Source organism: Haliotis cracherodii, unplaced genomic scaffold, assembly GCF_022045235.1.
Source record: "Haliotis cracherodii isolate W230 unplaced genomic scaffold, xgHalCrac1.p SCAF_10, whole genome shotgun sequence".
In the NCBI taxonomy this organism is placed as follows: Eukaryota; Metazoa; Mollusca; class Gastropoda; order Lepetellida; family Haliotidae; genus Haliotis; species Haliotis cracherodii.
Genome location: NW_027266265.1, coordinates 50,849,466 through 50,869,411, shown reverse-complemented (window position 1 = coordinate 50,869,411; position 19,946 = coordinate 50,849,466). Strand labels below are relative to the sequence as shown.

The following is a 19,946-nucleotide window of genomic DNA, read 5'->3' as shown; positions in this document are numbered from 1 at the left end:
TAACGAATACAAATATAGCCTGTATCCCTCTGACAGACATATACAGTATGCGTTGATCACACAAAGAACATATTCACACAAATTCATTAAACATGTCGATTTTATTACTGAATTCGTTTTAATATTTTGCTCAACTTTAGAGATACCCGAACACTAAGATCGCGTGTAATACTACAAAGAGAATTTCACTTCCGACTTCCGTTTGCGTCAATGAAAAGAAGCGGAATGCATTTGCGATAATAAATTCATACTTTAGTCGTGATCAGAGGATTCATAATGGCAGAAGGGTCTTCCTCTGTCCCTAGCAACAAGGGTGATTTGATTGAAAATGGGAAGAACAAGACAAAGATTTGCTGTAAAAGGTGTCCAAGCTTAGTCCTCTCACCTAATCAAGCAACGTTGACTGAAAAAGAGGTATGCAGTTTTCTCATTCTTAATATGTTCTTGTATGCCACTTTCAAAACATGTGATGACTCTTGTCACTAAAGTCACTATGGGAGGACTTATGCAAGCATTCTCCTTCAGAATCTGAAATCCACATGAGTTTGTTATCATTTTTCAGCTCAGAACAACCACTGAATGAATTTTTAGGTCAAATATTGTAATGACAAAACTATATCCACATACTTATAATTACATCAAATTTGATTGAATATCATGTATATTGTTGGTAATAATGCAGTTTACTAGGTGCAGCTTACTATAGCGTTAATTGGCGCAGACTCCCTTAACAGAACTTGCGTGCCTCTTAGATCCATAGGGTTAGTTGTGTTAATATTAGCGTAGGTCACCCCCTACTCTATCCTCAGCCCTTGGTTCCCTTTTCTGAGCAAGTACCCGTTTACTATCATTAGGGTTGGGCACCACTTGCCAAACAAACACCTCTTTATGATCCTTAGGGTTAGGCACCACTCTAGGGTTACTTGTGATGTAGGGTATGGGTTAGCTGGAGCACCTTTAGAAAACAGCACCACAACTTCTTGTGAGGACGATCTCTGCCGTAGGTCACATGTCACTCAGACAAGCAACCAGTTTTTGTGAGAATCTGTTGGATGTGAACTCGCTTCGGTTTGTTAGTCCGACAGGTTACGAAGTGAGGTACTTCCTCACTGTTAAACATGTAAAGTTAGTGCAAGTTTACCAAGGCATGCCCAAGATTTTAGAAACAGAAAGGGTCAGATAGGTGACGGACACTTGTGAAGGTCATGGGGAGGCATGGTGTCTCATGACTTTAGTATACAGACACTTAAGAGTGATCCCCATGCCATTTGGCACACTCGTCTCATTCCTTAATCTGCAAGATACCAAATGGTGAGGAATGAGCCGAAAGACACAAACTGAAAATGGTGTTAGGTGTCGAGAGGTCAAATTCGCAGGTGTGCATGAATGACATGGTATTTGTAAACCTAATTGATTGTTTGCAAAAGATGTCAAACAGTAGACCCGCAGCATTTAGATGTGTGCAGCGTCAATATAATATTATTTGATACAGTGATAGAAACTAACATTTTTAGTCCCTAGTCCTTATGGTAGCATATAGCAAAACCCTTAAAAATGGCAAATTTGTACTAGCCCTTATGATACTTTAACCGTTGGGTTGTTTTTCAAAGACTAAAGGACTAGTGCCAAATTCTATCACTGATTTACCTGATCAACTGCATTTTCGTGCATAATAATGACAATTAATGGATTGAAAACACAATATAAGTATGTACATATATAATCCTTTTAGCCCATGAATTGAAGACCGCCACACTGGTCTGGTGATAGTGAGTCCGCCCGGAGAGCGGAATGTCCGGGGTTCAGTCCCCAGCTGCGATTCCCTGCTGCGTCATACGAAAAGACGTTAAAAGATGGTACTTGTTGTTACCCTGTCTGGTGCTTGACATTAAGGGGCAAAACAAGAACTGGTCTGCTTGGTGTCAATATACCGTGACTATGTGGGGTATTCATGTTGAAATGCGGCATGGTATCTCAGTGGGCTAGCACAATAAAAACAGCAGGAGTCCGCACTAGTACAAGTAGCCAAACACAAACACACACACACACACACACACACACACACACACACACACACACGTGCATGCACGTGGCTCTATAACTTAAGTGCAATAATGTTGGATGCGACAGTAAACCCCATTTAACCTCACCTCACCATGAATCGAAAGAGATTGCTGACTTTGTGTGCTGGCAATTAAATGCTTACTCTTAGAATATGGGTTCATATTTGTTATATTGTTATATTTGACAACTTTCTAAATGGCATTGTGTATTCATAGCTTTTGGACCCGTGAAGATCCAGGGTAGAAAAGATCTTCAGCAACCCATGCTTGCCATAAAAGGCAACCATACTTGTCGTAAGAGGCGACTGACAGGATCGGGTGGTCAGGCTCGCTGACTTGGTTGATGCTTGTCATCGATCCCAATTGCGTGGGTATGATTAACCTGCTGGTGTCTTGTTTAATTTTCAGTTTTTCCTGCCATACATGTATAAAAAGAACAAGGAAAGCCAGCCTCATGATGGAGAAACCTTGACAGATTACTGGTTGGTAGAGGACATGTTTACGTTCGACAATGTTGGTTTCTCGAACACTGTGGGCTCCATGAAGTATCTTATATGTGCGGACTGTGAGATTGGACCGATAGGCTGGCATGACTTGACCAACAAGAAGGCGTTCTACATCGCAGTGGACCGAGTACAGCATGTTTAACAACAGCTGGGAACTAGGAATATGTATCATAGACTGTTGTTAAATGAGTCCGAATTAACAAGAACGACAACCAGACCATGAAGTCAACTTTGAAGATAAAAATGAAATACATTCCCTAATTTCCATTCATCATCTTATGCAAAATCTGTTGTTATTCATTATAAGGTGTTCACCATATAATGTGGTTTTAGTTCACTGGGCATGTTTTATGACCTTTTTTAGATGAAAAGTTTGAAATCTAGCACTTTCTATCCATATTTAACAACTTACTTGAAAGTCATAATAATGTTAAACCTGCTTTTCTTTTCGGAAGTAAAAGCTATAAAAGGATTTAGCAAACACTTATATCTCAGAATGACTTTAACTTGTATCCTTTGGCATGGAGAGGAATGTAATGTATAGGCATGTCTACTATCATCTTCCTGAGGCAAGGGAGTTAATTGACTATAAAAATCCAGTTTCCACCCTTGCCGAACTAGGCTGGAATTCCTGGGCTCTATCGTAGTGCCACCAGTGGCTATTACGAGTTACGTCCTTTCTAAGCCTCTCCTATGGACCAATCACATTCCACCTCTCGTATCACTTGCATTTGCTTCAAACAAAATGGCGAAGCCCAGTCAAGATGATCTGATCAATAATCTAAGATCTATATTGTAATGTAGCAGGTCTTAAATCACGCAGTGCATCAAATCATGTGAGCACATTGATTAAAAACATGAAAAGATTTGGAAAATAGCTGTTGACAACAAGCTGGCGGTGCAATGCTTTGCAAGTCCTGCAATCGACCGAAATCTGCATGAAAGTTTACGAACCGGATTTCGATTTTATTGCTCGATTTTGATTGGACTATGCATAGACTTGTTAGTCCAGCCAAAATGTAACTCCATAATACCAGCCTAGTTTGGCAAGGGTGGAAACTGGACTTTTGAAGTCACTCTTTTGTCTCGGGAAGATGGTTTACTATCCACCAGTATATTTTTACCAAAGTTATTCCAATATGAATGTTGGAATTCTGGTGTATAGCCGTTGCTATTCAGTATATATTATTCCCTGGAAGACAGATACAGGGTTTTCTTTTCTAGGACGTTAACTGATTGTCATCCAAAATGTCCTCAAGATATTTTTTAAATTTGGAAATGGTATATAAAAAAACTTTAAAATGTCCTGATGCCATTCATCTCGAGCAAAAATACTGCAGATTTGGTTTACCCTGTGGGATTCCGGGTGTGAATAGGTTCCAAGCAACCTGTGCTGGTTGTAAATGGAATGGATTGGATTGGGTGATTAGACGCGGTGACTTGGTTGATAGGGTGTCTTTGTACCTAGACTACATGGATCATAGCTCTCAACATCGATCACTGAATTGTCTGGTTCACATTCGATTGTTTACAGGCCGTTGTCACTAAGATGTAATATTGCTGAGTGCAGTGTTAAAAACACAAAACTAATATGACCTTGAACAAAGCCTCTTCCAACTGAGATTTCCTTGCGAGTCATGGCATTGAAACCACATAATTATATGGACCTACCATTTTTGTTTTGGTTTTCATTTATTTTATTGTTCAAGCTCAATGTACAATACTTAGATTGTCCATTCTTGATAGCAATGTGATTATGTAACTCTTACATTGGGTTTCTACCAACCAAATAGATTTCATTGTCAACCAACTTGCTATTGACCAATGACACATGAGTTAAGCGGGTAGTTAATGTGTAGTTCTACACAGCCTAAACCAAAGTAGACAATAGACGTAGGGAATATACAAATTGAACTGTCATGTCAAAACTTACAATGAAATCCTAAGATCATGTATGAAATAGCATGTCAATATGTACCATGTTTCTACATTATCAAGCTGTAAAATCTTTATTTCTAGTCCACTGTGTTACCCTGATGATGTCATTCAAATATTACTCTTCTGAACTCCATGACAATGTGTTCTTGTTTATATATATACATGTAACTTCATTCCAACGGAGCCTGTTATGTTTCTGTGTTCCACCCTTGTGTGCTGTAGTCAGTACAGAGTTGTGTCCCTTGGATTATCTCTCCCTAAGCTCCTCACAGCGCTATCCTGTTAGGGGAGCTCTGCCACCAGTCAAAACTCCCCGCTGTGATAGGTGACCACAACCATGCTTAGAGTTGAACTCTCAGGCCATCGGCCGTTATGTTTACAAACAATGATAACTGCCGTGGTGCTGAAGACCCTTACTCCTGCTAAATTAGTTTCTTTGTTGGTCAAATTGTATTTTGGTTTCATTACAACTACCATCATGTATCATGTAATTGGCATAGTAAGAATGTAAGGGGGAAGTTGGTTGATTTTCCGTTCATCTGCAATCTTAACCAACCTGATAAAAAACAAAAGGCTAAATTCATCTGGGAAATATGGACAGTCTTAAACATTTTCAAAATTCACCACGATTGCATTCCCAAAGACATAAACAAAAGTATAAACGTTACTACATTTGGGGTTAGAGGGCAAATTTCCAGATTCTTGTAATGGCCGCGCCCACAGTGGTGGCAGTGATGATGAGCTTGATCCCTCTCAGTACAGATCATGATCCCGGGTTGGTTAGCACTTGGGTTGTCATGGATTGGAAAGTTTAGTGTTGATAAAACAAACCCAAAGCATCACAATTCGTTGATATATCAATTAATAACAAAATTAGTTATTCTGTAAGTATATAGATAAAATGCTTCCTACCTAGACCTGCAATTGGACAGTTAAATGCTAAATAGGAACTGGGTTGTTTCATTAATTGTTTAAAATAGAATTTTCTGCCTTCTCATTGTCCATCGTAACCATGGTAATCTTAACAAATGTAAACCCTTCCCTGGTGATGAATTATTAAGTTAGTATCAATGTTCATGTAGTTTTACGGATAATTTATTGATGTTTACAAATTTATCAATATCACTATATACGATGACATTCCTAGTCAACACCATACTCATGCTCACTGGTTTCAAGAAGATTATAAATCTCTGGAATGTAATCATCCTGGCTTTCCTCCCACATAAGCTAACCATGATATACAGTGAAGTACTATCTAACAACCATATCAGATGCTCATACTGTCTGCTCGTTAGTTGTCTTGAGTTTTTATGGGGTTAGGAAGGGATTATGATGTAGCTTTTGTTTGCAAGCTGGTTGATTGTATTTCCCTAAAATGTTAGTTGTGTTTTGACTTCAATTCCCTTGTAGGACAATGAAGAAATCTGATCCGTGGTACAAGCATTTTGAAAGAATAGCCTATATTTTTATGATAGCAAAAGAAGTTATTAGTCAACCATTTTTTGCCTCTTGTGTATTCGCACTTTCATCAAGAATATTTGGTAAAGGGAGATAACTCTGGTCTGGCATAAAGAAAATAAGACAACAGTAAAGGAGAATGAAATATCGTTGATGTTTTTGTTCTTTTTCTCATGTTTGTATGTATAAATATCCATCTGTAAATGAAATGATAAATATCTGCCAAATATTTCTTTATGTGCCAATTAATTTTGCTTTTATCAGCTTGTGAATAGCTAACCATGCTAACGGAAGTAAACCATTAGGACAAAATAAAACTGTTTCTATTTACTGATAAATTGTTGTATATTACTGACCCTTGGATATTGGTTGCCTTTTAGTTCTAGGAAACTGACAGAGTTGCATCCCTTAGTCATGCCAGGATCTGCAGGTCGCATGTTCATTGCTAAGTTTCGGGGGCCTGGTAGCCTAGTGGTTAAAGTGTTTGCTTGTCACGCCGAAGACCCGGGTTCGATTCCTGACATGGGTACAATGTGTGAAGCCCATTTCTGGTGATATTGCTAGAATATTACTATAGGCGGAAAACCATACTCACTCACTCACTCATTGCTAAGTTTCAGCCTGATTATCATACTTGGTTTGAGAGCATCATACCCGTACTCGTGGGTTTCTCCAAAGTAGTAAATATCTATGACCTGCCTCACTATGGGCATGATGGGCGTTCCTTTCTCGTTAGGCTGACTGTTATTACTGTGATGCCCAGGAAAATCTTGAGCAGCCATCTTGAATCACAGAAATATGTATCAGGTGGTCTTCTTTTCATGTTCATGATAATATTCTTCGAGTTGTAATGGTCCAACATATGTGGAGACAATATTATATCATATACTCAATATGTTAAGGATAATGCTGTGTATGTGTGTAGAGGCAGTTGTGAATACTATAGGTATGTAAAGCAATAAGGAACCAATCCTGTTAACTGCCAGTACTGAGTACACTGATACAGTATCTATTGATTGTCTGTAGCAGATTGTCTCAGTTGTAGCAGAAATGTACACACACCGTCATATGTTGCCATGCCCAAGGTGAGGTCATGCCCAAGGTGATGTCATGCCCAAGGTGATATCATGCCCAAGGTGATGTGATGTCATGTCAAAGGTGATGTCATGCCCAAGGTGATGCCATGTCAAGCTGAGGTCATGTCAAGGTGAGGTCATGTCCAAGGTGATGTCATGTCCAAGGTGATGTCATGCCCAAGGTGATGTCAAGACAAAGGTGATGTCATTCCCAAGGTGATGCCATGTCTAAGGTGAGGTCATGTCCAAGGTGATGTCATGCTCAAGGTGATATCATGCCCAAGGTGATGTCATGCCTAAGGTGATGTCATGTCCAAGGTGATGTCATGCCTAAGGGAACATCATATATTCAACTGAGGACATCATTTATGCCAGGATGTCATGTTGATGTAATTAAGGGAAACTGCCTGTTACATGTTTGTGACTTGTGCTTGTGTTGTTCTATTTTTTCATGTACCTAAGGGGCGGTCGGGTAGTGTAGTGGCTAAAGCGTTCGCTCGTCCCGATGAAGAACCGGGTTCGAATCCCGATATGGGTACAATGTGTGAAGCCCATTTCTGGTGTCCCCCGCCGTGATATTGCTGGAATATTGCTAAAAGCGGCGTAAAACCAAACTCACTCACTCACTCACTCATGTTCCTAAATCACTGGTTGCAAGTCTGTTTTCATGTCTCGGTTTCCATTTCAGGTTAAGCAATATTTAAAAAACTGAAAGACCCTTCACCAAAACTACATGATCTTCATTCATCATGTTCATGGTTATCACCCATTATCTGTTTCCCTCACAAGGTTGCATCCAAACATTTGACAGGCTCAGAAGTGACTTCGTGAGTGAAACAAACAAAGGGACATAACTGTGCTTGCTGGTTAATGCCAGCTAATATCTGCAAACAACATGTAGCTGACATGCAATAATAGAACAGTTAAATACTGTTCAAAGCAGGGTTGAACCCAAGTCACTCAGTATAAACATACAAGTGGGTGTATGTCCTCAAATGAATAAATTTATTTTTACGCATTTGAGATGCTGTTTTTATCTGGGGGGCACTAGTGGCCCAGTCGTCTTAGGCGCCGCGGTTCGCTGTGCAGAGTTGCGTCCCTTGGACATGCCAGAAACCTATGATTGTGGGTTCGGATCCCCGTTTGCCCCAATTATGTTTCTAGGTTTGTCAGCACCATACCCGTGCTCGTGGGTTTCACCGAAGTGGTAAACGTCTGAGACCTGCATCACTGCGGGCTTTCCTCCCACATTAAGCCGACACGAATACTGTTAAAAGCAGCGTTAAACCGGACTCACTCATAACACAACTGTATTAACTAATCTCTGCCTGTGGTTTTCTGAAGAAGATCTTGAAGATCAGTGACAAATATATATGGTCCTATGTACAGTGCACAGGTTACCAATCAGGTCAAGATGAGAGGAGATGGATGGTGACCGTGTTTGGCAATTTGTCTGATGAGTTTCTAGGGCTTCGGTCCTGCCCCACTCAGAAGCACATGTTGTCCTTAGGCAAGTGACTTTGCTCAAAATATACTTCAGTTTAGCCAGCAGTGAATGGGTACCCAGTAGGATGAGATGGTAATGGTGACTGTTGACAGTTGAATGTAGACCCCAGAAGTGCCACCCTTCATCAGTTAAACTGAATAATCTGAAAGGTTGTATAAACTTCTTTATCATACCTCCATGTCAGAATGATGAGATCTGATTGGTTCTCGTGATCTTGATAAAGTATGATGTATGCTGCCTGCAAGGGGAATAAATTTCTGAGATGGAGAATAAATCCCTTATACACCGCCACAAAGAAAACAGGTTGCACTTGGGTTTTTAAGCGAAAGAATAAATCCCTTATAGCCACTTCAAAAAAAAAAGCTGCACGCTTTTTCCGAGTCAATGAAAGTCACATGATATCGCACAAGTAAACCTCAGTGCAATCAAACAGCTATTTTCTATCAGTGTTGAATTTGTTCTAATTCTTTCACAGTAGCAGATTAAAACATGTCGGTAAGATATATTTGTTATAGCAGTATCACGAGGGGTATATGTGTTTTTACGCCTCCCTCGTTAGTTTATACCATTTTATACCACTCGCCTATGCATTAAACCCCATGTACCCATCGTGATCGATCCGGCTACAGCCATGTTTTCACTGTGAAACGGAATAAGTATCACAGACAAGAAGCCCTGATCAATTAGTTTATTTGTAAATAATACAAGTAAAAATAACATGAAAATAAAAATTGAATTATTCGGAGCAAATGAATTGATGGCTCTCCACTGTACACTCTTTCATAGTAATGGAATATGGTGGTAAATGTTCAACATGGTAATGGGTAATAACGATCAAAGTAGCATCTCTAACAATATCACAAACATATTTACCCCTAAAAAAAGATTTAATATCACATTTGTAATTTTATTATGCTTACAATACCAAGAAAACAAAACAAAAACTGACTTTCTTAACGGTTGCTGAAGTGTAGGAGGTTCAAACATCATTCTGTTGGAGGGTAAAAACCAGACCCAGACATCTCAAGTACTTATACACTAAATGTATAGGTATTTATGGCACTTTTCAACAGCATTGGATGGATTATTTGTTACAATATTATACAATTATCTCCAATATCATTGAAATCAGATCTTAGCTTTGTTTAGTATAGCGAGCTTAGATCTGATTTTAACGAGATTGCAATTATCACATAATTTATGCAAAAAATTGCATAGAAATTTTATAAATCTAGAAAATAATTTAAACAAACAATTTTGTATATGACACATTACATTAACAGGATGACATGATAAAAATATGCACATCAAAAGTACTGAATAAATATTAAAATTCATTTAAATAGATACTCAATAACGATAAATGTATCGTAAAATGATATTCATGAATAAAAGGCAAACGGTGTAAGTGAAAAGACAATAACAATGCAAATGATATCTCTCATCTAAAAAACACACACACATACACACACACACTGCAATACACATCATGTGGACCGTGACACCTGTCACTCAACACTATTGCTAAGTACATGAATGGATAAGACAAACTGAACACCCACCCAGAAACAAAGGCACCGACCACTTAGTATTCTGAGAGGGACTGGGAATTTCGGGGGAGAGGTTAATTTATTTGAAGCTGGACCGATTATTTTAGAATGTGCACTAAACAAGTGCATTTTAAAAACTTCAGGCAAATTTAATTTTCAGTATTTTCTGGGACATTAAAACAAAATAACCATCGACCCCAAACTCAATCCCAAAACTGGCTACCTGTTATTTATATGAGACAAATATATGATGCCTTGTTTATCGATGAACATTGTCTGAAGCACACATAAAATATTTTTTATGAGTTTTTTTTCCCATGAGACCATGGCACTTGAGCAAAATTGTTACTTCCTGTGTTTTCATCTCATTGAGTCACCAGAGAGTCTGCATCAATATCTGGTGGACCAGATCAGCCATTTTATTATGATATAATTTAATAAACTAAACATTATGACGAACAGACAGAGTTAAAAACGTAATAATCTTTCCAGTGGAGATTTCGGGGTTCACAGAACACTGTTCTTGTCATAAGGGTTGATTAATGAGGATATGGTTACAATGTATGATCTGAATGGTTCTGTGTCATGGTGCCTGGCCGCTGCTCATGCTGAGACTGTTTTCCTGGTCCTGACATGTAGGTAGTGTAACATTCAAATATTGTTGCAGCATAAAACAACATTCATTCATGATCCACTTGGTCCACTTGGTACTGACAACACTTCTCAAAAGAAGCAACTTGATGTAACAGTTCCTTGATGTTGTATGAAGATCTCTGATCAATGAATGCATGAAATCTTGTCAAGGCTTGTCTTTTTGTTTGGCAGTGTTTCACATTCCCCTTACCAAGTCTGTCATCACTCGGGTTTGTCGGGAAGTATTACATCTTTAGGTCCATCTGCATCAATTCTGATTCCTGTGGAAAAATATGAATTAAGAAATTTCAAATATTTCTTATATATTTATGGGGGCGGTCGGGTAGCCTAGTGGTTAAAGTGTTCGCTCGTCGATGCCCGACATGGGTACAATGTGTGAACCCCATTTCTGGTGTCCACCGCTGTCATGCTGATGGAATATTGCTAGAAAGCGGCATAAAACCATACTCAATCACTCACTTATATATTTCTGATCACAATATTTCTTAGATATTTATCACTTTATTGAATTTATATTGAGATTTTTTAACTCATTGCAATGCAAATTTGAAATCTGTTATGACGTGATCTTATGATGAGTATTTTGTGTTTAATATGGTGTCAGTAATACGTACCAACAAATGTGGGGAACCGAGGCGAGCCGCTGTTCGTATATTCCTGGAATCGGTAGGTGATGATGGCGCCAATCTTAGGGGGTTTCCGCCGCTGTGCATCACTCAGGCTTTAACAACAATGGGGGGAAATAATATACTAAACTTCTTTTAAAATACTGGTAAACATGAAGCAAGGATCAATTTGGAATATAATATGAATTTGCGATATTGTATTTTCAAAAAAAAATTCTCAGATATTAAAATACGGATCATGTTTTTGTGGTTTTAAGATATGTTATAATTCAACAAACAACTCCTGACAACGTCTATAAACTGATCTATATGACAAATGATGGTTATGCCTATTAAATGATAATGTTTTGATTGAACTTACCCGGAGCCTACAGAGAATTCCTTTCCACACTCCATGCGACAGCGAAGTGCCCCACACACAAACTGATTCCTCCCTTTTCCCTTCTCGTGGCCTATGACTACAGCCTAAACAACACACCAATAGTTCATGAATAAATCATACAATAGCTACTGAAAATACACACTAGTTCATGAATATCTTGGATAATAGTTCAGGAAAATGTCATACGGCAGTTCAGGAAAATATTCAACAGTTCATGAATATCTTCTTAGATAGGCATTTAGAAGTTGGGAGTACTAATTAAGGATAAGAATGTATGGATGAACAACTTCTTTATTAAAATTAAGAGCGACGTTTCAGTATAGGTTCTAACACCTTTATCAAGCAAGTCATCATTTCTTATCCTTACTTAGTTCATGAATATGTTGTAAAATACTCATTAAACTATACAGTAGCTCATGATAAATCGCACAATAGTTCATGAATAATAAACTGTTTAGTAATACAATTCTAGTACATCTGTTCTTTGGTCTGACTGGCATAGAGTGACCTTCACTTTCATCCAGCAGACAAGAGTGCATGGGTTATCTGCCCCTGAATGAGGGGACATAATCCAACAAACTCCCCAAGGAAAGATGCAGATGAGGGTATTCTTGATGGCTGTTTACCTCTGCATCATGGAACTTCTTCATCTTCAACAGTGTCGGTGACCGCCGTCTCTCGTACTTCGACTTGGGTTCCCGCAACATCACACCCTCTCCGCCAAGGTCAAGGGCCTTCTCAAGCTCTTCCTCGACATGTTCCTTGCTCGTACACTTGGTCTGCTCACACAGTATTGCATATTTCGGTCTGAAAGTACACAGGGATTACAATTAACATTAACTAGTTTTCTGGTTTATGAAACGGTTTATAACAGTTGATAGTATTATATTGGTTAATGCCTTATATTTCTTATGAGTTTTTTTCGTATTTTTTTTTCTAATTACTTAAAATGATTGCATGTATGAGTTTATTATAATTAGGCCAAGTGGTTCAGGCTCATCACTTTGTGCAGAGTTACATCCCTTAGCTGTGCCTGGATCTGATGGTTGTTGATTTGAATCAAGATTCATCCTGATCCTTGGTCTGTGAGTATGATTCCCATGTTCAGGGTCTCAACAAGACGGTAAATGTGTAGGACGTACATCATTTTCCAGTTTCCACATTAAGCTGATGTTCCACGATTTAACTGAAATCGGGCAATAATGCAACAGATTCGCCATAACGGGAATGAAACTCACTTGGCTTTGTCGAAGTACCCCTGGAGTTCCTCATAACGTTTCTCAAAGGGTTGTTTTTCTAGGTGTGGAGCATCAAATACCTGGAAATATGATGATAATTGGCATATTCCTTCTTGTAAAAATTGGTTTGTTTCGTATTAAAATTATATATGAAATTACACATTTTGTAGAAAAACCGATATCTCGATCTTAACTTAGACATAATGTTAGATTGTCTGGTAGAGTAGTGGATACTCACATGATATGAGATCTTCTTCCACCTTTCGTCCTCAGGTGTCTTAACGATGCTGACGGTCGACTGAAACTTGCCACGCCCACCAAACAGTTCACCATCCAAGTGCATATCTGTCGGCAGATCCTGAAACACACCAGATAACAATAAGCTTATAAAGAACACATGCACCACAAATTTGATATATAGCCACTTGTTTTTCACATATATCATGTATATTAATTTCGTGAAAACAAAGACTTTTTCAAATCCTTTGATTTACAGATATTGTTTTAAAAAGACAGGGTTGTTGGTCAAAATAAGAAATGACTAAGGCTTTCTTCACTTTCTATATTTACCTACTTTGAACATGTCGAAGTAGATTTTATAACTGAATTAAGAAACTCAATGGGAAGAATGTGAAAAAAATCTACATTGGCCAATTTGGGGTTTGTGAACCCGTAAATCAAGTAATCAAATAATATAATGATAACATATATTTCATCATTTACAATAATAGTTTAGAAAGTAATTAGAACTGAAACAACTGAACTAAAGTACCATACCTTTGTGAACCACTCCGGTGCAATGAAAGCATTGCCCAGTCTGGAGTAGAAACACCTGAAAATATACAGACAATGGCATAATAATCTAGGAGTTTAATTGCTGAGAGGACAGGGGCTGACCATTTACTATTTAGAGGGAGCCAAACCCTTTTTTATATTACCAAAGAAATTTTTTCCTAGTTTATTTTTGTCTAAAAAATCTAAGGCAAATTTATTTTTCTGCTGTATTTTCTGGAACCAAACTATAAAACTCCACCACCCCCTTCTACAATTATTAAATGGTTGGTTCTTAATTACTTGGTAATCTGATTATCTTGTTATCTGGTTATTAGAGTCGGTCATCAAGTACCTTCCATTCCAAAATGCTCGAACTCCATCCAGCTTTTCACTGATCCACCATCCAACTGGGTTCACTGCCCTGGGGGAAAAAGGCAAACTGTTTAGAAAACTGATCTGACTTGGAATCATCTTTATCATAATCATCGTGACCATTATTAACAAATCTAAAAATAATATCATCATCGTCATCATCATCGTGAGAAAAGGAGAAAATGTTCAGAAAACTGATCCAACTCAGAATCATCTTAACCTAATCATCATGACCATTATTTACAAATTTATAAATAATATCATCATCATCATCATCATCATCATCATCATCATCATCATCATCGTGAGAAAAGGAGAAAATGTTCGGAAAGCTGATCCAACTCAGAATCATCTTAACCTAATCATCATGACCATTATTTACAAATTTATAAATAATATCATCATCATCATCATCATCATCATCATCGTAGTAGTTGTGTGCAGTTACTCACTCTGGGTCATACTTCTGGGCCAGCAGGACGCTGACACTGATGTGACCAGGGATGTGAGCCTTCTTCTTTTTGGCTGGTTTGTCTGTCCTCTTGTTCTCGAATTCTTCTCCGAGGTACTCCATGAGATGCTTGCACGTCCTGGAGTCCGGGGCACCCTTCTGCTTCTTCCACATGGGACAACTGTGAACACATGGCACCAGCGTTTAGTGTCCAGTCTGCATCAAACAGCCTGACAGTACATAGATGCAGATGGGGATTTTGAATAGGGGTGGGGATGTTTGAGACTACATTATGTAATTTTACATATTTTTGGACAGAAAATTAGTTGATAGTTGTTTCTGTAATTTACATGGGGAATGGTTTAGTGTAGGTAGCGGTTGGGTGGGATATTAGTGAGATGAACCCTTAAATATTTTTATGATAAATTAATAATAAAAATATGATTTGATTTTAATCAATCCTACATATTGTGTTCTATTTGGGTTCACCTTGACCTTGAAGGACCCCCAGGATAGACTTGTTATTTCTTCAATAACAAACCTTAATTGTCACTTACATTAAAATTAGTTTCATTTTTAACATAAGTAGTAATGAATATGCTACATACTGAATTAGTACATCTATTAACATGACTTTTGTATAAATAAGGTGGGATCTGTCTTGACGAGGTATGAGGCTATGAGTGATGCTGGTACTCACGTGCAGGAATAGGTGTCGCCGGTCCTCTTGATCCTGAATGTATCAACATCAATAGTCTCTCCATCCTTCATCTCATTGATCGGGGCCTTCATCTTTGTTCTTGTCTGCCTCTTTTCGAGCTCTTCATCTGTAATAATTCAGAGAAACTTAAAACTCACATGTTTAGTCTTTGTAAAAAATGGAGGCAAAAAGCATACCGGTAGTTAAACATGTTAAATATTTTTAAGATAAATTAATAATAAAAACATAATTTGTTTTTAATCAAATTTCAATCATATATGTTGTGTTCCATTCGTACAAATATGTTGAATATGAAGTGGTCAGCTTAAAATCATTAGTATTAATAATGTAATAATGTATTTTGCAAAATATTTGCATACCATCAGGAGCGTCGTTGTCTCCAGGGTGTATGTACTGCTTGACATGAGCATTGCCTGTCTGGTAACACTCGTCCCAGTACTTGCATCTCAGTCGAACCTTCTTCACCACACTCGGCCCCGCCCCCTCATCCTCCTTGTCCTCTGACTCTGTCTTGGTTTTCTTGGATGGAGATTCAGCAACTGGTTCATCCTGCGAGCAGATAAATATGTATTGCAAATGTTTATATTAAATTAATCTATTTTTGAAAGAAATCCTTCATTTAGGCATGTTTGGTTAATGGAATTTAAGTTAAATTTTTAATTGACTCATCATCATGATCACATTTTTATCATCATTATTTTTTTTATGTTATTTATTCAAATTGTAAATTATAATTGATGTTATGATGATGATGATGATGATGATGATCACATCACTTGTGTTACTATACCCATGTTTATATAATTATTGTCACCCCTGTATCTAGGCCGGGGTGACAATAATTATGTTTAGGTGTATATTATCCCAGTATTACCATACATCAGCAACCTAATCATCACCATCATCACATTATCATGACGACTAACCTCTTCATCTTCTCCATCACTCTGACTCATGGCATGTGTTTTCCTCTTCAATGTTTTCACTTCTTTCGCTGGCGTCGTGTCCATATCGTCCTCCTCTGCTTTGGGGGCACAGCCCATCTGACGTACACACAGTATATATACTAAGCATGGCTCTTACATCCTGCAAGATTCTTTCTCACATTTGAGAGAGATAAGTAAATACAATTATACGTATTCATAATCACGATTAGCACACCAATTTATTCATTAGACATCTGAAATCACGATTGGCAATTATACCACAGCTGGGAAATATAAAGGGAGATAACTCACCTTTACCAACTTCTTCGGGGTTTTTGGTTCTGCTGAGGCACCGCCAATCTATCATGAAAATATTAAATGTTTTAGACAACAGCTGTGATAGGCTATTCCAATTTCTTCTGTACGTCAAATTCTCAGCAATAAACAAAACAAGGAGTCATCCTTCAAAAGTTGAAAATACTAATTAGATACAACCAAGAGTGAGTGAGTGAGTGAGTGAGTCTGGTTTAAAGCCGCTTTTAACAGTATTTCAGTCATACCACGGCGTGTCAGCTTAATGTGGGAGGAAAGCCCGAAGTGATGCAGGTCTTAGACGTTTACCACTTTGGTGAAACCCACGAGCACGGGTATGGTGCTGACAAACCTAGAAACATAATCGGGGCGAACCGGGATTCAAACCCACAATCATAGGTTTCTGGCGTGCCTAAGGGACGCAACTCTGCACAGCGAATCGCGGCGCCTTAGACGACTGGGCCACCCGTGCCCCAATACAACCAAGAAGCATGCTGAAGGGATCATGTTCTGTATCCGCTGCCTACCTTTTCCTTTGGTGCTCCTGCTTTCTTTGTGACATCCTCCTTTTTTCCAGTGTCTAAAAAACACAACACAGTTAATAAAACACTGTCTCAAGAAGCCATGTGTGGCATGCGCACAGATATAAGGTTTCCTATAAGAGTAATTTTCAAAAGATGTCACTATATTTGTGCAAACCCATTACAAAATTTAAGCTGTATATATTTACATTGCAATTTTTACAGATTTCCACTTGCAAAGTTATGCAAATTTTGATGCATTTTAAATGGTTGAAAATGCATTAATAATGGAATGGTGATTAGTCATACAAACACTAAACCCTTAAGGGAGCCAAGGTTTGGATCAATTATGAATTTTGGATAAAAAACCTAATTAACGACAAACAAGTCTTTCACTTGTGTCGTTCACGTGTCGTTTCGTGTTTTAGATTTCCCATCACCCCGTATATGTACTATAAAAGCACAGTGAACGTGCAGTTCACATTTTCACTTAAAATCATTATGGTAAAGATAACATTTCAGTTACACGCTGCCGTATCCGATCAGTATTGGCGTCTATATCTGCACTGGTTAACGAACGTCTTCCCGATGCAAGGGAGTTAACTGACTGTAAAAGTCCAGTTTCAAGTTAATTCCCTTGCCTCGGGAAGATGGTGAACGAATAGCTGTAGGTTCCCATGTAACCCACCTTCCTTCTCCTCTTTCGCCTCTTCATCATCCGACGGATGCAAGAACTGTTTTCGGTGCATCTCGGAGTTGCGGAAACATTTGTCCCAATACTTGCACTTCTGTTTGGAAGGAGGCATTATGCGGGATCTGTTCAAAATAACACGTATTATTCACCGCTGAAAACAATTCGACCTACGCCGGCGTTAAATTATGGGAGTTACCATCACCTTACCGCTAAGATGGCTTTGTGGAACGGGGCCCAGGCCGTGCAGGGCGCCATTCCACAAAACGATCTTAGCGCTGAGTGGATCTTATGTCATACTACATAAACACAGACAGGACAGAATTTAACCAAGACGGTCTAACAGGACCTAGGACCCGTTTCACAAAGCGATGTTAAGTAGCACTAAGACGATCGTTTCTACTTCACTTAAACACACTTAAGACAGGCGTAGTTTTGTGGAACGGGACCATGTCCTGTAGAGCCTGGTTCCACAATGCGTTCTTAAAGGGAGACAATCATCTCTGACAATCATGGGCCCATGAAGATCCGGAGTAGAATAGGTCTTCAGCAACCCGTGCTTGCCGTAAAAGGCGACTATGCATGTCGTAAGAGGCGACTAACGGGATCGGAGGCCAGGCTCACTGACTTGGTTGATGCATGTCATCGATCCCAATTGCGTGGATCGGTGTTCATGATATCAATCACCGGATTGTCTGGTCCAGACTGGATTATTTACAGACCGCCGTCATATATAGCTCTAATATTTCTGAGTGCGGCGTTAAACACCAAAACAACCAACTGACAATCATGTCTGATGTACATTTCTGTATGGATCTTGACATGCGAAATTACGATATTGTATCAGTGTATTTAGCTTATTCATTAACGTCTAGATGGATATATACCATACACAATAAGTTAGCAGAGAAATAAAGCGGTATTTGAATGACTCGCCCGGACTGGCAATGTTCCCGAGTCGAGTTCTCCTTTAACACAACGATAATCCTAACTCCCATAACAAAGCCACATTTACTAACATTCTAATGTGTTTTTCACACCACTGATCCACTATATATGCATTCTAGGTCAACAGATAAGTTTACCGGGTACTTCGGTATGCGTGCTTTGGCCTACAATCATGTCAGATTACAACGCTTAGGATACGGACGGTTGAGTTGTAAGATCCCCGTTTATATAAAATGTATGATATAGATCAATGTTCTATGTATCCATGATACCCCGACGATTATCAATCAATCTTTCATATAATGTCACTTAATTTGACACCGAGAGATTCATAGACCCCGGTTATTCAGTTGAACGTGCAAGTATTTATGTCGAGGAAAACCTATCGCCCAACTAAAGCGGTAAAGTTTATCTGTACATACTTATGCGTAGCTAGAAATAACGGTAACAGTGCGTCAAATATATCTGTAAATCATAATCCTGATGTATGGTATCCAGGTAGATAGTCGTACATTTGGAAGTAGGTTAATTTATTAATCAATTCGCCGTGAACGCCTCGGGTAGTTTTCAGTGTAACATCATACTGACATGGACGGATTATGACAAAATGTATGCCAGGATTATATGCACGTTCTTAATCTAACCATGAATCGAGTCAGCCATAAATTCTTACTTTGTGGTTGCTGAGTTTGCTTTGGCTAGCTAGTTCCCTGTTCGAAGTGTAGCCTGTGTCTAACTGAGACTCGCTCCCAGGGCTATATATACAGCGAATCATAGCCCTGTTATCGTGTCGATACATGTTGGCAAAAGTCCACTGGAGGAAACGCCCACTCGGCTGGTGTGTCATGCGGTACACATCGATTATCTGGTGAAGCGAAACCTAAAAACTATTAATGCTTCAGGACATTTTGAGTGCAGAATTACTTTAACATATATTTACACGCTGGTTGTAAAAACACATTCTTCAGGATATGGAACAAATATTTAGTTTGAAAATATTTTTATCGGCCACCACGACATAACAGCCACCATCACCGGGTCCAACGTCACATCCGCTTCTATTTATACATAATGACGTCGCTATTTGGGACGTGTATTTTTAGCCTGGGAAACACCTTTACATGTTTTAACATGACAGTTTTCGGTTGTCTCACAAATGTGTACTTTATCAATGACCGCATTCGTAAACAGGCCGAGTTTGCTTGTTTTAGCCACCGTGTAACTGGATA

General features: G+C 38.7%; 2 protein-coding genes across 2 annotated transcripts; one reads left to right on the top strand and one right to left on the bottom strand.

Moving 5' to 3' along the window:
• The first annotated feature begins 202 nt into the window (after window positions 1-202).
• Window positions 203-2,796, top strand: LOC139454502 (guanine nucleotide exchange factor MSS4-like). Its single transcript, XM_071236248.1, has 2 exons — window positions 203-414; window positions 2,472-2,796. The coding sequence occupies exons 1-2, from the start codon at window positions 277-279 to the stop codon at window positions 2,709-2,711; spliced, it is 378 nt and encodes a 125-aa protein (XP_071092349.1). The 5' UTR covers window positions 203-276; the 3' UTR covers window positions 2,712-2,796.
• Window positions 2,797-9,225: 6,429 nt separating this feature from the next.
• LOC139454500 (uncharacterized) lies at window positions 9,226-19,506 on the bottom strand. Its single transcript, XM_071236247.1, has 16 exons — window positions 19,391-19,506; window positions 17,767-17,894; window positions 17,085-17,137; window positions 16,558-16,605; window positions 16,246-16,362; window positions 15,679-15,868; window positions 15,299-15,425; window positions 14,600-14,779; window positions 14,128-14,196; window positions 13,779-13,833; window positions 13,240-13,359; window positions 13,002-13,081; window positions 12,390-12,570; window positions 11,743-11,846; window positions 11,370-11,476; window positions 9,226-11,015 (listed from the first exon to the last, which is right to left on the bottom strand). The coding sequence occupies exons 2-16, from the start codon at window positions 17,882-17,884 to the stop codon at window positions 10,957-10,959; spliced, it is 1,608 nt and encodes a 535-aa protein (XP_071092348.1). The 5' UTR covers window positions 17,885-17,894; window positions 19,391-19,506; the 3' UTR covers window positions 9,226-10,956.
• Window positions 19,507-19,946: the final 440 nt, after the last annotated feature.

Coding starts and splice junctions, on each gene's coding strand:
- LOC139454502 (XM_071236248.1), top strand. CDS start 277: ATGGCAGAAGGGTCTTCCTCTGTCCCTAGCAACAAGGGTGATTTGATT. Junction 415..2,471: donor CAACGTTGACTGAAAAAGAG/GTATGCAGTTTT, acceptor TTTAATTTTCAG/TTTTTCCTGCCATACATGTA.
- LOC139454500 (XM_071236247.1), bottom strand. CDS start 17,884: ATGCCTCCTTCCAAACAGAAGTGCAAGTATTGGGACAAATGTTTCCGC. Junction 16,363..16,557: donor CCCCGAAGAAGTTGGTAAAG/GTGAGTTATCTC, acceptor TGTGTACGTCAG/ATGGGCTGTGCCCCCAAAGC. Junction 15,426..15,678: donor AGACAACGACGCTCCTGATG/GTATGCAAATAT, acceptor GAATTATTACAG/ATGAAGAGCTCGAAAAGAGG.